A 15,431-nucleotide genomic window follows, 5' to 3' on the forward strand; every position below is an offset into this window, starting at 1 on the left:
GGAATCCTCTCCCGAGATGTCGGGCAGGCACAGCGCCTGCCGTGCTCGCAACAGTTCCTCCCCCGGGACGCCTCCTCCGGGAGGCCTCCCCGGACTCCCCGGGCCTCCAGACCACGACCTCATCCCCTCCCCCGAGTCGGCGGGGCCCGCGCCCCGACCGGCCCCAAGTTCGCTCAATGACCCCACAAAGGGGTGTCCGTCGGCCCCGCCGCCGCGCACCTGCTGGGCGCCGGGCACCAAGGTGGCGCCGGGACAGGCCGGCCCCAAGGCGCTCACTGTCTACACCAGCGAAACAAGTTACCGGTGCCGTGAAAGGAACTGGGGGAAGCCAGCATCCCGCTCAGCTTCCCCGCCCCGCGCTCGCGGCTCAGTCTGCGCAGGCGCATACCCCCGTCCCGGCGTGCCCCGCGCCCCTCCCGCCCCGCCCCGCCCCGCCCCGCCGGCCCTCCCTCCGACAGGCGGTGCGGCCCCGCTGCACGCCGGGAGTTGTGGTCTAGGCGTGGGCGGCACGCGCGGCTGAAGCGCGTGGCAGGAAGCGGAAGCGGAAGCGGCTGCCACGGCGCTAGCACTGACGTGTCTCTCGGCGAGGCGCGGCGCTCCAGAGCAGGACGAGCGGCAGCAGAGCCTCGGTCGGAGCGTAGCGGAGCCGGAGCGCGACCCGGAGCCCGACCCGGAGCCGAGCAGCCGCCGCCATGGCGAGTGAGTCCCTCGGGGCAGCCCGGGCGCGGCCGGCGTGGGCGGGACCTCGCTCCCCCGGCCGTGAAGCCCACCCGGCCCGCGCCCCTGCCCAACCTGGCCCCGCGGACGGCTTCCCGGGGCGGCGCGGGGTCCTCCAGCCCTAACTTTACTCTTGTCTCTTCCCCCAAAGTCAAGTTTCTGGAAGTCATCAAGCCCTTCTGTGTCATCCTGCCCGAAATTCAGAAGCCGGAGCGAAAGGTGAGTCCGGGGAAGGCTTGGGAAAACTGCCTGCACCCCGTTAAAGTGGCCCCAACACGCCGAGTGGACGCCTCCTTCCCCAGAGAGTGGTCCGGGTGGCCTGCTTGGTGGGAGCCTCCACCGAGCCGCCGAGCTTCGATTGGAGCATTCTCCGTGGAAGTTACTCGGGCGGGCAGAGCCTCGGGTTTGCTCTGTCCCGAGGTGGATCCCGGCCTGAGTGAGTAACGCCTCGAGAGCCTCAGATACTCAGGTTGAGCGCCCCTTCCCGCTTCAGCTCCCGCAGAAGCTGATCGTGGGCGGGTCCTTCTTTTAGGAGATGCTTTTTGTATCCAGCTGCTACAAGGAGCTTAGAGCAGGCACTTTTCTCTGTTCGGTCGAGGTTGCGCCTTTTCCGTGGGCCGTCACCTTGCTGAGAATCAGGGCGTTTTGTGACCCCTGCTTTTACAGCAGGTGCGTTAAAACATGGAAAGATAGAGATGTAGAGCTGTGTTGAATCTGTATCAGAATTTCCGCTGCTTCACAGCTTCAGGCCGAGACAGTGAGTGTTGCCAGTGTAAGTAAAGCTATGAAACAATGAAGAAAAGTTTCATTGGGTTCTTACACAGAATTAATAGGAATATGTTTCTGTCCTGACGTTCTTTGCATCTGCCCCACATACGTGCTGCCTTTGATGGGCTAATATGCAAAGTTGTGTGTGTGTGTGCCCTCAGTGTGGTAGAAATGGCAGGGCTCTGGAGGCAGGCCCGCCTGGGACCCACCCTTCACACAGCCTCTTGATAGCTGTGTGACCTTGGCCTTGTAACTGAGTGTGGTGCATGAAGCAGTGGCAGTATGTGCAGGGTACAGCAGTGGCTCCAGAAGGGATGAACCCTGGAAGACATGATGCCTGATGGCGGCCTTGAAGGAGGAATAGAAGTGTCCTTGAAGGAAGAGAAAGGAATTCTAGGGTAAGAAGAAATATAGAGTGTGCTAAGGCAGAGAAAACCAGTGTGGTGGGGGGGTGGTGTTAGATGTGCTTCAGTGTTGATAGAACGGAAAGGATGGGTGGGAAGTAGTGGGAGCCATAGGAGCCGGACAGATTAGAACACTGCTCTGGGGTAGGGTAGAGGGTGAGAGCGCTGGAGGGGCTTCTGCCATCGAGAGTGAACTATGGGAGTGGCCTAGGAGATGGGGGTGGATGGCGGGCTGTTAAGAGGTAGAGTGACAAGACTTGGATAAACAGTTTTGGATGTTTTGCTGTTGAATTTGGGAGATTTGGTTATTTAAAAATGAGGAGTCTTGTAAAAATTGTCCACTCTTTTTCCATAAAGAGCCATTTCCATACAAGCTTGTTGTGTTACTGGTCAGCCTGACGTGGTGTTGCCCTCCTTGGTCTCCTCCTGATTTCTTGGTGGGATCAGATGACCAGAGGACGAGTTCTGTGAATTCTCCCCAACTTCACGTGGAGTATCTGAATGTCGAGTCCCTGCGCCTTTGTGTGGTTGTCTTGTTGAGGCCTGTCTACAGTGGTCAACACGGAGGCACTGCGGCCCCATGCTGACCAGAGAGCCAGGACTTCGACTCCATGCTCATTCAGACTGCAGCTTAAAAGAGTGTTTTTTAAGAACACGATTTTGTCCATTTAGTACCGTCGCTCACAAGGTATTTCCATGTTAAGATCCTTAGTCCACACAATAATTGCTGTGTGTTTTTTTAAGCCCTTTAAAGCCATTCTTGCTGTGCAGGCAGCAGGTGCTAGTGAAGACACTTAGGTTTTAGAGCAGAGGAGCCTTGGGCAGGGGGTCTCATCTTCCCTAATGATGCTTATTGGTCATCCATAAGATGACTGAATAGTCACCTAACCTAAAGTTAAACAGATGCTACTAGTAGTTAGTGAGTAGGTTGAACACGCAGCTCTCTTTCACTCTTCCAGTGTTTATTACATTGTTTTACCCTAAATCCATGGAGAATACACAAAGAAACAATCACAGATTGCAAATTAGTTGTCTCCAGAATAACAAGATTTTGTCAGTTACAAAACCTTATCAAATGAGAAGTCATTGCTCATGTGTTGTAAAGGCTGGTCTGATTTGGGAATCCCTTTCTATTGCAACATTCTTTGATCTTGGGTCTGATCCTGAACTGTTCATGCTGATGGTTAAGAGCACAGGCTTTGGAGTCAAACCCATTACAGCTGTGGGATTTGGGACAAATTACTTAGCTTTTCTAAGATTCAGTTTTCTTGTTGGAAAATAATAAGATAACGTTACGTGGTGTGAGGATTAAATGAGATGATGCACATGAAGGTCTTTGCATCTGTGCCTTGTGCGTTGAAAGCACGCAATACATGTACTTACGCTTGGTGCATGGTTTGGAGTGTTCAGGGCTCCTCTGGTGAGCAGAGAAAGGGGTCTGATCAGAGTCTGTTTCTGTTAATTTGCTTACGAAGATAACTTGTTGCCTAAATTGGCTCTATTCTTCTGTAGATTCAGTTTAAGGAGAAAGTGCTATGGACCGCCATCACCCTCTTCATCTTCTTGGTGTGCTGCCAGGTGAGCGCGCGTTTGGTGCTCCAGTGTCGGGGTGGGGATGTGAGGGGCCGGAGACAAGTGTGCGGGCTGCTCTCTGCTTGTTTCCAGATCCCCCTGTTTGGAATCATGTCTTCAGACTCAGCCGACCCTTTCTATTGGATGAGAGTGATCCTCGCCTCTAACAGAGGTAGGACTGGCCCTCTGCATCCCCTGTACTGTGCGGGCTTCACTGGCCTCCTTCAGTTAAAGTACAGGCCTTGGCTTTACATAGGGTTCAGAGCGTGCTGTGCTGAAACATAGCCTTAGTAAATGCCAGCTTCAGCACCCAGGCATGTCATCCTATTCAGAGTTGCTTTGAATGCAGTACAAAACCTGTAACAGCAAGATAAGTCTACATCATAGAGAATTTCTTAAAACATGGAAAAACTAGAATGCTTTTTAAACAGCTGAAATGATGACATTTCTACCTATCTGTCTCCTGTTTTGATAACATTCTTTAGAATATGTAATTTGTTTCTCAGCTGCGTCTTTTCCATATCTACAGGTTACATATACATATCCCCAAAAAATAAATACATAACAGTGTATTGTATACTCTAACCAGTTACCTACTTGGGGTGAAGCGGGATTTTGAATGCTTATGCTGATAACTGCTTTTGATTAACTCATTTTTAAAATACGTTTCAAATTAAGTTCCAAATCAGTTGGAAGTATAGCCCATTTTAGCATAATGGAAATAGAGGTTTATTCACAACTAGATAGAATTGTACTGGCCTCCTTTCCAGACTCTGGAAATTATTTGAATGTTATCCTTTCTTATTAACTGATGAAGAGACGAACGTTTCTTATCTCTGTACAACCAGCATGAATCTGTTTACGGTGAATTTAAATGCAGCGATCAGTTTAAATGCCATGTGATTCCCTAAACAGAATAAGATGTTACCTGGCAGGCTGAACAGAATGAATTGAATTACCCTCTGATTGCTGATATTTTGGGGTTATTCTCTGAATTAAATACTGCTGGCAAACTGAAACACACTGGGTTTGTATCAGGGGCACACGGTCCAGTTTCGCTCATTCATTTTCTTAATAACGTCTTGCTTCTCCATGCTAACTTCGGTTGTACTTTGCCTCCCCCTTTCCTTAAGGCACACTGATGGAGCTGGGTATCTCTCCCATTGTCACCTCCGGCCTCATCATGCAGCTCTTGGCTGGCGCCAAGATAATTGAAGTTGGTGATACCCCGAAAGACCGAGCCCTCTTCAACGGAGCCCAGAAGTGTAAGTGAGATTTTGGATGATGTTCAGATGTCTGTAGTTGAGAATTTGAATTTGCTGCAGAGTTTGGGGCATCAGAAGTCCTTTTGGTTTTTGGGGGAGGGGGTTGTTGTAACCTCCGTGGCCCGCCAGCCCTGCCTGGCCTGGCTCCGTGGCCTGTGTTAGCCAGAGAGCACTTGGGGCAGCTGGACAAGGCAGGGGACGGGGGTCGTGCCCCGAGGCTGCACGGTCCAGGGAGGTCGCCCTCCACCGCCACAGTTTCCTTAGCACTTAGAAGGAGATAATGTCTCCTTCAGAGCTGTTGGAAGAATTCATTTGAATAATGTGTGTAAAACATCAGTGAGTGCCTGGCATGTAGTAGTTACTTGGCAAGGGTTGTATTTCTTTTTTCTGGGAGTTTAAAAGGATTCATCTTACGGGAAGGATGGTCCTCTCAACTTAGCTCTGCCAATTACCAGCTCTGTGAGTTTGGGGCAAAGTTAGATGACAGTTCTTATGTCCCAGTTTCTTCATCTATAAAAATGGGGATAATAATGATACGTGCACAGTAGTAAATAATAAGCGGCACTGGTAACAGTGACCAGTCATCAGAATTCACCAAGTTCAGCCTGACTGAACTGACATGTATTAATTAGGAAATGATATTTGCAGTTTCCTACCCAGTCATATTTTCTTCCATACCAGCATGTTTTACAGATCTTAAGTTAGTAGGTTAAAGAGTTGAGTAAGAAAGAGTAATCTAACTTAAACTTGTCAGTTTCAGATACAAATCAGGATTTTTAAATACATACGGGTGTTGTTTGTCAGAAGTACAAATCAGCTGTTTCCTCTTTGGTCTTAGACAATTTTTGTAGCTTTTCTCTGCTGTTTTTTCTGCCTTAAGAATTCAGTCTTATTGAGCACTTCTTTTTTTTTTTTTTTTTTTTTTTATTTATTTATTTATGGCTGTGTTGGGTCTTCGTTTCTGTGCGAGGGCTTTCTCCAGGTGTGGCAAGTGGGGGCCACTCTTCATCGCGGTGCGCGGGCCTCTCACTATCGCGGCCTCTCTTGTTGCGCAGCACAGGCTCCAGATGCGCAGGCTCAGTAGTTGTGGCTCACGGGCTTAGTCGCTCCGCGGCATGTGGGATCCTCCCAGACCAGGGCTCGAACCCGTGTCCTCTGCATTGGCAGGCGGATTCTTAACCACTGCGCCACCAGGGAAGCCCCTTATTGAGCACTTCTTACGAATTCAAATAGGGACTATATTTGACAGGCACTTTGGAGTAAAATTTTATTTTTTTGGCAAACTAAGCAGAAAAGCTGAAATTGAAGCCCAGTCCCATACTAAGAGATCCATCTAGCATCGTGGACTCAGTAAAACTGAGTGGATTCCATTGTGTTGACACACACGATGAAGTGTAGTGAATGATACAGGATACAAGACCATCTACTAAAAGGAGAACCTCCCTTAGGAGAGCTTTGTGGCAGGAGAAGTGGGCTAAGTGAATTGGTGGCACTGTGAGTTCTTTCCTTAATTAACACGTTAAGCAAACTGGGAAGGGATTACTTTATCCCAGTTAGTGTTCTGTGCCCTGGACCCAGACCTGAAGCACGAGCCTGTCGGGTGGCCTGGGCGAGTGGTTCTCCCAGAACCCGAGCTACCTGATGCCCTGAGCCTGGGGGCTGCAGGTTGGGGTGCCTCTGAGTGTTGTCTTCAACACCTGTCATAAGAAGCAGGTCTGTCATGCTTCAACTCTTTCTCTCCTCCCGTCACCGAAGGGAAGTGAATTTAGGAGGAGGTGGAATTAAAGAGCTCACGCGCTTTTGTTGCAGGCGTTTGAGTTATTGTGTATTCTTGTCACTTTGACCATGCGGTTGCTGAGCGTTTCCTGGACGAGCCACTTGGAGGCAGGGTCAGTCGTGTTCACCTTTGTTCTCCCAGTGCCCGGCACGGAGCTGCTGTCTGGTAAGTGGTTCCTCTAGGACCGTGGGGTGGCCCACCCTGAGAACAGCTTTCTTCTGATTCCTAGTGTTTGGCATGATCATTACCATCGGCCAGTCCATCGTGTATGTGATGACAGGGATGTACGGAGACCCTTCTGAAATGGGTGCTGGGATCTGCCTGTTGATCACCATACAGGTAAGGTTAGGCCGGCACCCCCTTCCGAGGCGCCCTCACACCCACACTTGCCCAACAACAGATCTGAATCGAGCATAAAAGGACCTCTTCCTGAGAAGAAGCCCGAGCCCTGTGCTTGCCCTTCTGAATTCACAGAGGAGCCTCCACCAGTCAGTGTCCCCTCAGCCTTCAGGGCCCACGGCAGAGAAGCCAGTTCCTGAGGGGGGACAGCACCACGCCGTGGGGAGCAGCAGTGCAGTCTCTGCATTTCTTTACTTCTGTTGTTTAACATTCACAGCTCTTTGTTGCTGGCCTAATTGTCCTGCTTTTGGATGAACTTCTGCAAAAGGGGTACGGCCTGGGCTCTGGGATCTCCCTCTTCATTGCCACAAACATCTGCGAGACCATCGTGTGGAAGGCGTTCAGCCCCACCACCGTCAACACCGGCCGAGGTGAGACCCTGGGGACAGGGTTCCATCGGTACCTCTCTTCTGATTTTTCTCCGTGCATCTGTAAAGTGTTTTAAAACACACGTTTATGCTCATGATGATATGTAACTTGCATTTTTCACCTTAAGAGTACGTCATAGACATTCGCCCTGCCAGAGTACGTTATCCTGCCTCATTTTTCTGAGCACAGTGTGGATTTCACTGCAAGGATGAAGCAGGTTCTTTCTACAAGCCTTCCTCTGGTGGACGTCTAGGTTGTTTCCAGCCTTTGTTGCTATTACAGCAGTGAGATGGTGAACATCCTCATATGTTCATCTTTACATGTTTTGACAGTTGCTCTCAGTAAATAAGTTTCTAAAAATGAAATCACTGAACCAAAACACTTGGTTATGCCAAGGGCAACTTTGTAAAAGAGGCAGGAACTTTGGTGCTCATGAGCTGGGTTCAGATGCTGGCTGTGCCCTTGGTTGCCAGGATTCAATGAGAAATAACATGAAATTGTGTGATGCCTGGCTCACAGTAGATGCTTGGCGAATGTGAGTATTCTATCTTAATACCCACGAAGAGTGCCAAGGAAATCTTGTTACAGAGGATGTTTTTAATGTAAAGTTCTAAACATTCAGGGAAGTATGACTTATTAGGAAAGGAAAATCAGCTTTTTTCATCACTAAATATGTTATTCACTCAAAAGAGTCCCGTGAGAAATAAATATTCATGCACATTTGACTCTTCTTTGAAGTGAATGCTGGAAACAGAGTCCCTGACCTGCAGAGACCACATAATCTCATTAGTGAGACTAAAAATAGGTCCCCAGACCAAAGAAGGCCATTCTTGCTCTTTTCCTTGGGCCTCTGTCGAGCTTGCTCTGCTTCCTGGCCGTGTTTTCCTGGCTCTGTTGCTGGCCTGCATCCCTGGGCACCCTCTTGTGGTAGGGCGTGAACTCCACTAGAGATCGGCCATGTGGTAGGCACACGTGTTGTCCTTTCTGCTTGGCCGTCGGTGTGAGGAGCAGAGAGCCCAAGCCCGCCTCGTCCGGGCAGGCTGCACCCCAGAGCTGGGGGGCTGTGCTGCCCGGGAGTCCCCAGGGATGTGGGTTAGGCGGCTCTGAGCCCCTCCTCAGGCAGGACCCCTTCGGCTGGAGCTCAGCAGACCCTGCTGTTCGGACTTTGCAGTTGATTGTTCCACACATCTGGTGGCCATTGACTCACAAGCCAAGAAAATAAGATCAGTTAATTCAAAGAGGTAGAATAGCCTGTTTCTGCAGGTTGAAATCTCTACAGAAGAAACAGAAACGAGGGCTGAGAGCCCTCCCTGTGTCCCTGTGGTTATAGGAGCAGGCACTGTGAGTCACAGAACTAATTCCATCTCCTCTCGGTTTGGGCCACTCGGAAGCTTAGAGCCAAATTGAGTGGCTTGTTCCTTTACCTCCGCCTGTAACAGGAATGGAGTTTGAGGGCGCCATCATTGCACTGTTCCACCTGCTGGCCACACGCACAGACAAGGTCCGGGCCCTTCGCGAGGCGTTCTACCGCCAGAATCTCCCCAACCTCATGAATCTGATCGCCACCATCTTTGTCTTTGCAGTGGTCATCTACTTCCAGGTGCGTTCAGATCCAACCCTGGGGAGTTTTGACGTCTGCATTTAAGGTTCAGAAGGGCTTGGTGGGCGTGTCCCACATCCACACCCCAGGGGTAGTGTGACGCATCGTGTCGCACTGAAATGATGAAATGGCATTTGAAGGAGCAGGTTCCGGGGCATCACGGGCACTTGCCTGAACTAACACAGTTGAGGCAGATATAACGTTTCTGAAACCGTGTTCCTGTGGGTTGGGACTGTCAGCAAATAGAGAAGATTTTTTTTTTCAAGGTGTTACAGCTCAAGAGAAGTGAAGAGTAATCAAAGCCTAAGGCCTCACTGCTGTCTTACCCAAGTTAGTAGGTGCTTTTAGGCCGTGTCCTCATCCTCCTGAGACCTGTGAGTCTGCGTGACTTGCTTCTGAATGAGAGACCTGAACTGCCCGTTGCTTTTCTGTAGTTGGATTGGTCTTTGTATTCTCTGATCAGCCGCTTTGTATCCTGACATTTATTGAAAAGAGAAGAAGGGACAGCAGTTGAGAAAGCAGTTTAATGCTTGTGAAGAGGTATTTATACCACCACATGCTGAGGACTGAACACATCTGTTCCTTCAGCCAAGACTCTTAGTCCGATGCCTGGTGAATGACAGGCTAACTCTTCCCGGGCTTGGGGTCGGATTGTTAAGATTTTATTTTAAATCTTCTATATTCTGAACTCTGTTCTAGGCACTGGGAGATTGTAAAAAGTACATAAAGGAAACCGTTTCTATTCTCCAGGGGTTTCAGAGGGAGAGGTTATGTTCATAGGAAAGTAGAGGAGCCTAGCTTTTCTGTAATGGCGAAGAACACCCTGAAGGTGGCCGTGCTGGCTGCGAGGCGAGGGCGTGGAGGCCCTGTCCGGCCTCGGTTGGGGCACGGGGAGGGCGCTGGAGCGCCCGTCGGAACTTCCTGCGTATTCCACGTAGATGTGGCTACGACGTGGTGGGCTTTGTTTTTGACAGAACACTGTGCTGTGCGTGGGGGCATTTTAAGCCAGCCTGTCGGGACCCTTCTGTCAGTGTGCCCCCGAGTGCAGTGCTGGCTGGGGAGGGGGTGTGGGGGGCTGGGCACTGCCGCTCGGGGCAGCTCCCCGGGGGCACGCCTGGCACGCAGCTGGAGCGAGGCAGTGAGGGCATTTGGCTCTGTTGGCTTCTCAGGGCTTCCGCGTGGACCTGCCCATCAAGTCGGCCCGCTACCGAGGCCAGTACAACACCTACCCCATCAAGCTCTTCTACACCTCCAACATCCCCATCATCCTGCAGTCCGCCCTCGTCTCCAACCTCTACGTCATCTCCCAGATGCTGTCCGCCCGCTTCAGTGGCAACCTGCTGGTCAGCCTGCTGGGCACCTGGTCGGTAAGTACAGCGGCTTCAGAAGCCAGATGTTTCACCCAGAGATGCTTTCTAATTGTGCCTATTACAAGCTCACATGAAGGTTTCTTTTCGGTAAGAAGCCTGCACTGTGGGCACTTGGGCAAAGCTGTTCTTTCCCACCCGCTCAGAAGTGTCTTTGCCCTGCGGCTGAGGTGGGGAACGGCACTCACAGGCTCTCGCGAATCCTCCCAGGACACTTCCTCTGGCGGCCCAGCACGCGCCTATCCCGTTGGCGGCCTTTGCTATTACCTGTCTCCTCCCGAGTCTTTCGGCTCCGTGTTGGAAGACCCCGTCCACGCCGTCGTGTACATAGTGTTCATGCTGGGCTCCTGCGCCTTCTTCTCCAAGACGTGGATTGAGGTCTCGGGCTCCTCTGCCAAAGACGTGAGTGTGAGCGACAGCTTCTGGGGGGGGGCCAGCCGGGGACCGGCGTTTCCCTCCTGCAAGTGGCATCAGGGCTCTCGGCCTGTCCCCCCTCCTGGGATGGTGGCCTGTGAACGCGCGCGGCGCTTTGTCCTCGTTAGGGCCGGTTCCAGAGCGTTCGTGGCCGTGGACGGAGCCCAGGGTAAATGAATCCATGCTCGCCTGCGAAGCTGCAGCCAAACTAAAACTAGACTTTCTCATCTGACATCTTTGTGGCAGTTTTAAAGTTACCTTCACCAATGTCGTTAGGGTGCTGGGGAGGGGAGTATGTGGCTGGTACCACCGTGAACTGTCTACCTGGCCCTCGACTCCACGTCTGAACTTGAACGTTGTCCTCCCCCTGATGGGCATCACGCAGGTTGCAAAGCAGCTGAAGGAGCAGCAGATGGTGATGAGGGGCCACCGAGAGACGTCCATGGTCCACGAGCTCAACCGGTGAGTGCTGGCCGGCCCTGGCAGGCTGACGGACTTCACCGGGTCTCCCAGTACCGATGAGCTTGCTAAGGGCTGGGTGCTGGACAGGGCAAATCAGCGCACGCGGCGCCTCTCCTCAGAGGCAGCCACACAGAGGGAGGGAGACAGAGCGTGTGTCCAGGTGGCCGCGGGGCGGCTGCTGAGGCTGCTGACCGCGCGGGACCTCGCCGTGCTCCTGCGGGCAGCATGCTGCAGGCAGGTCCTGCGGGGGCCCTCCAGGAGGAGGCGGGGGGCGTCCGAGTTCGGGTGAGGCTAGGGAGGCTGGCAGAGAGCGCAGGGAGGGCTCAGCATTCGTAAGGTCAGTGCTGGAGGCTGAGACCCACCGGGCGGGGCGGACGTCGTGAGTCTGGGCAGAGGTGCTGGGGGCCGGTGGGGCAGTAATCTGGGGACACAGGAGAGGCCGCCAGCACTTGGTGACCCGCTGTGGGGAAGGTGGGGGTGAGGAGAGCACCGCAGTCTGCAGGCCTCTCCCCTCACAGTGGGGCTGCCTCTTGGGCAGCCGGGTTGGCCGTAGTGAGTGTCTTAGACTTTTAAGCCAACTTATTTCAACTCATTTCTTCCACCATCGCTGGATGAACGTGAATGGTTTCCTGTAGAAGTCTGTTTACAGGATCAGGTTTTGTAATCAGGACCAGGTCTGTCCTGGGGACCATAGGTCGCTCACCTCAACTGCAAATCAGTATGGCAAATGCCAGATCATTTTCTGATTCCTATCAGAGATGCTGGGCAATTTTGTTCATTCCCTTAAGAATTCTCTGAAGCTGAATTTATACTGCTGTTGAATAGAAATATAATGCAAGATGCATGTGAAATTTTAAGTATTCTGGTAGCCACATTAAAAAAGTAAAAAGATACACCTAAAACTAATAAAATGTTATATGTCCGTTATTTCTTAATACAAAAGAAAGCAAAAAGAAACAGGTGAAATTAATTTTAAGAATACATTTTATTTAACCCAATAATATCCAGACTCTCATTTCAAGTTGACATAAGAAAAGTCATAATGAGATATTTTATGTTCCTGTCTTCAAAATCTCATGTGATGTTTTCAACATCTGCTTTGGACTGGTCCCATTTCACTAGCCACATGTGACTCGTGTGGCCACTTACTGGACAGCAAGCCCTAGTCCAGACCATTAAGGTGTGAGTAGATGCCTGCCCGGCCCTTCCTGTAGCCTGGGCGAGGGAGGCCAGGCTGGAGGGATCTGCTGGCGGCCCGTGGCTGACCCATCTCCCTCCCCAGGTACATCCCCACGGCCGCGGCCTTCGGTGGGCTTTGCATCGGGGCCCTCTCCGTGCTGGCTGACTTCCTGGGTGCCATTGGGTCTGGAACCGGCATCCTGCTTGCGGTTACCATCATCTACCAGTACTTTGAAATCTTCGTCAAGGAGCAGAGTGAGGTCGGCAGCATGGGGGCCCTTCTGTTCTGAGCCGTGCCTCCTGGACCAGGCAGAGGCGGCGTGCTCCACGACGGCCAAGGGAGCAAGGACGCCACGCTGTGGGCGCTGTCTCGGGGTGCTGCTGTGGCCTGAGGACTTTGGTTTAATCACCTGTTTGAATTTCACATTCTTTCATTCCACTTTCTAAAGTGCTAGAAATTTTTCAATTTGCAATTTCGCTTTTCATTCTGGCATTGGCAACAGAACTGTAGAAGTGAGGTCTCACTCAGCTGACTGCCAGAAGTGACTGTCCCCGGTGTCCGCGTCACTTTTGTGTTAACCTTTGCACCTTCTCAGTGCTGTCGGCGACTGCAGTGGTCTCGGCTGCTCCCCCCCAAAGGGCATGTCTTGTCGGTTAGAAGCACAAGCAGTGTTGAAATGTCTCCGTCTTGGGTGGCAGGAGGGCGAGCGCCTGGGAGCAGGGCATGTGTCTTCCGGTGCGTGTGGGCTGCGTCCTGGCGTGTCCCCTTCACAGTCAGGCGGGAACATCTGGCTTAAAATGGGTTCTCTGGAGGACACAATTGTTTTCCCTTTTAAAAGCTGTTTTTTAGGACAGAGCTTCTTCCAAAAGAGAGGAACGAATTTCCAGAAGACCACTGGCCCATCTGTGCATTTTTCTGCCTGTGCCTGTGGGCTGACCTGGCTGTGCCGTCTCTCTCTTCAGTGGTGGAGCCGGGCCACGATGCCGCAGCTCTGCATAGTCGAGCCTGGCTGAGCTAGTGGACATCGTGCGGAGGACCCTGAGGTGCTGGCTCTCCAGTTCCTCCCGCTGTCACTGAACTTGTTCTCCATGGTGTGTCCCTTCCCACTCGCCTCCCGAGAGGGGAGGTGCTGTGGCTGGCCTCAGATGCTACCTTCTAGGCTGAAGACTTCCCACTGGTATTTTTTTAGAACATTTTTACTGTGCTTAGGACCAAACGCAAGTGAAGTAAATGACAAGATAGCTCTGATCTCTGTTTTCACCAAAACTGCCCAGCAGAGAGGAGGGCCCAGGCCCTCCATGTGAAATCCATGGTGAAATCAGGGTCAGAGAGATTTTTTTTTTTTGCCAAGTTTCACCCATGTTTGATATGAAAAGACTCACAATTATGTCTAAGATAAATTGTTTGCAATAACAGGTAATCTAGACCTTAGGAATTAGAACCTTCTCTAAGGCCTTTAGGGAGGCCCCTCTCGGGGACCAGCAGCGCTTGGCCGCAGAGACAGCAGAGGTGAGCTCCGCAGCCTGAGGGCTTCTCCCTGCCCCGCGGAGAAAGCAGACCCCACCAGCAGCAGCGCACAGCGGCCTTCAAAGCACAGAGCCAGTCAAGGTGGCCAGCTTGGCACCCGCCTGAGTCCACAGGGGCCCTGAGACCTCACTGGCTGTGCTGCCCAGGAGACAGGCCAACCGAGGGACAAGAAGAGACTTGCCCAGCACCACCCGGCAAGTTGGCGGCAGAGCCCGGATGGGCCCACAGCCCATCGACCCCAAGCCAGGGCGCCCACCGTACCACACGTGGCCTTGTCCGACCCAGTCCCAGGCGGAGACCTGACGCCCCTGCAGCCCTGCTGCAGCCTCTGACCACTGCGTGGCTCGGGCTCCTGCCCTGCGGTCACTGGTCACTGGTGGGTGGGGCTCACCCCAGCTTTCAGGGGACTGTCACTGTGGACGCCAAAATGGCATAACTGAGATAAGGTGACTAAGAGACAAATAAAGCCAACTTTTTACAAGCCACCTGGTGGTGGTCTCTTGGTTTTCAGTTCTCCTGTGTTACCGAGGCCAGCGAGAGGAGGGTGGAGCCTTGGGTGCCTTCGGGGGTGTGCGGGGTGAGGCTTGGGCCCTGGTTTTGCACGGGGTTCCCAGGTCCCGCCTCGATGGAAGTCCCTCCTCAGAAAGGCGCGTGCCTGGAAAGCTTCCTTGTCCTGGTGATGGTGCTAACTGCATGCTCGGGTGTTTGGTGCTGAGTGCGTGGGCTGTTCCAGCACCCCCAGGAATGGACGGTGGGGCGACGTCTGTCCTGTGAGCGCAGCGCCCTCCAGCTCTCCAAGTCCAGGCTAGGAGGCACTGCTGCCCTTGGCTGAGACGAGCGACCTTACACACACCGAACCTGTAGGCCTGGGAGGGTCTCCGCCCCGCCCTGAGCCCCCGGCATCTTGTGGACGGCAGTGGCGCGTGCAGTTGCTGCTCCCTTGGATGTGCTGTGCAGAAAGGTTCCCGACTTTCCACTGAGCTGAATGGCAGGCGTTTCCAGGGTGAAGTGAGAGAAAACCTCCCGCTCGCCCATGTTGTGAAGCCGACACGCCCGTCCGGACGAGGCCTCACCCCAAGCCCTCCACCACCACCCTCTTCTCCGTGGCCCCCGAGGACACGTGGCCAGCCTTCCTCCTGAGCCGGCTCAGCCTCGGAGTTCCCACGTAGATAGAGCCTTAGACCCTGTATTGGAAATCTGATCTCTGAGGTGCCGTGCAGCCAGGGCAGGAGGGCCTCTGGGAGCCCTGGAGGGACAGGGCCTGGGGCCTGGCCTGTGCAAGCCGCGCGGCCACAGGAGCCAGGAGAGCAGGCACTGAAACTCGAGGCAGGCAGGCGGCCCTGTTCGGACCTCCAGAAACTCAAGTCAGAAAAGCTCCTGCCCGCAGGAAGCATGCATCCCCTCACTGCCTGGCAGTGTGGCTGTGCCCGTGGCCGGGAGCAGAGCCCGTGCGAGCAAGGCCACATGTGGTACGGTGGGCGCGTGCGTGGCTCAGGTGACGTGGGCTGCCCCTCGGCCCTCACTGCCTGCCTGTGGCCTCTGTGCTGGGAGCCGTGGGGCAGCCCTCCTCCCCTGTGGGGCAGGCCATGCACCAGCCACCGCCAACAGGA

The 15,431-nt window shown here is 53.1% G+C and overlaps 1 protein-coding gene across 1 annotated transcript; it reads left to right on the top strand.

The window, feature by feature from the left end:
* Positions 1-540: 540 nt before the first annotated feature.
* Positions 541-14,306, top strand: SEC61A1 (SEC61 translocon subunit alpha 1). The gene is made up of 12 exons (XM_057554843.1): positions 541-699; positions 869-936; positions 3,402-3,467; positions 3,555-3,633; positions 4,595-4,726; positions 6,733-6,842; positions 7,120-7,273; positions 8,711-8,871; positions 10,041-10,238; positions 10,449-10,640; positions 11,038-11,114; positions 12,397-14,306. The coding sequence occupies exons 1-12, from the start codon at positions 693-695 to the stop codon at positions 12,581-12,583; spliced, it is 1,431 nt and encodes a 476-aa protein (XP_057410826.1). The 5' UTR covers positions 541-692; the 3' UTR covers positions 12,584-14,306.
* Positions 14,307-15,431: the final 1,125 nt, after the last annotated feature.

Source organism: Balaenoptera acutorostrata, chromosome 10 (assembly GCF_949987535.1).
Source record: "Balaenoptera acutorostrata chromosome 10, mBalAcu1.1, whole genome shotgun sequence".
In the NCBI taxonomy this organism is placed as follows: Eukaryota; Metazoa; Chordata; class Mammalia; order Artiodactyla; family Balaenopteridae; genus Balaenoptera; species Balaenoptera acutorostrata.

What these genes read in the sequence shown, in the direction of transcription:
- SEC61A1 (XM_057554843.1), top strand. An exon ending in GCCTGTTGATCACCATACAG is followed by an intron (nt 6,843 to 7,119) that starts GTAAGGTTAGGC and finishes TAACATTCACAG; the next exon opens with CTCTTTGTTGCTGGCCTAAT. An exon ending in CAGTGGTCATCTACTTCCAG is followed by an intron (nt 8,872 to 10,040) that starts GTGCGTTCAGAT and finishes TTGGCTTCTCAG; the next exon opens with GGCTTCCGCGTGGACCTGCC.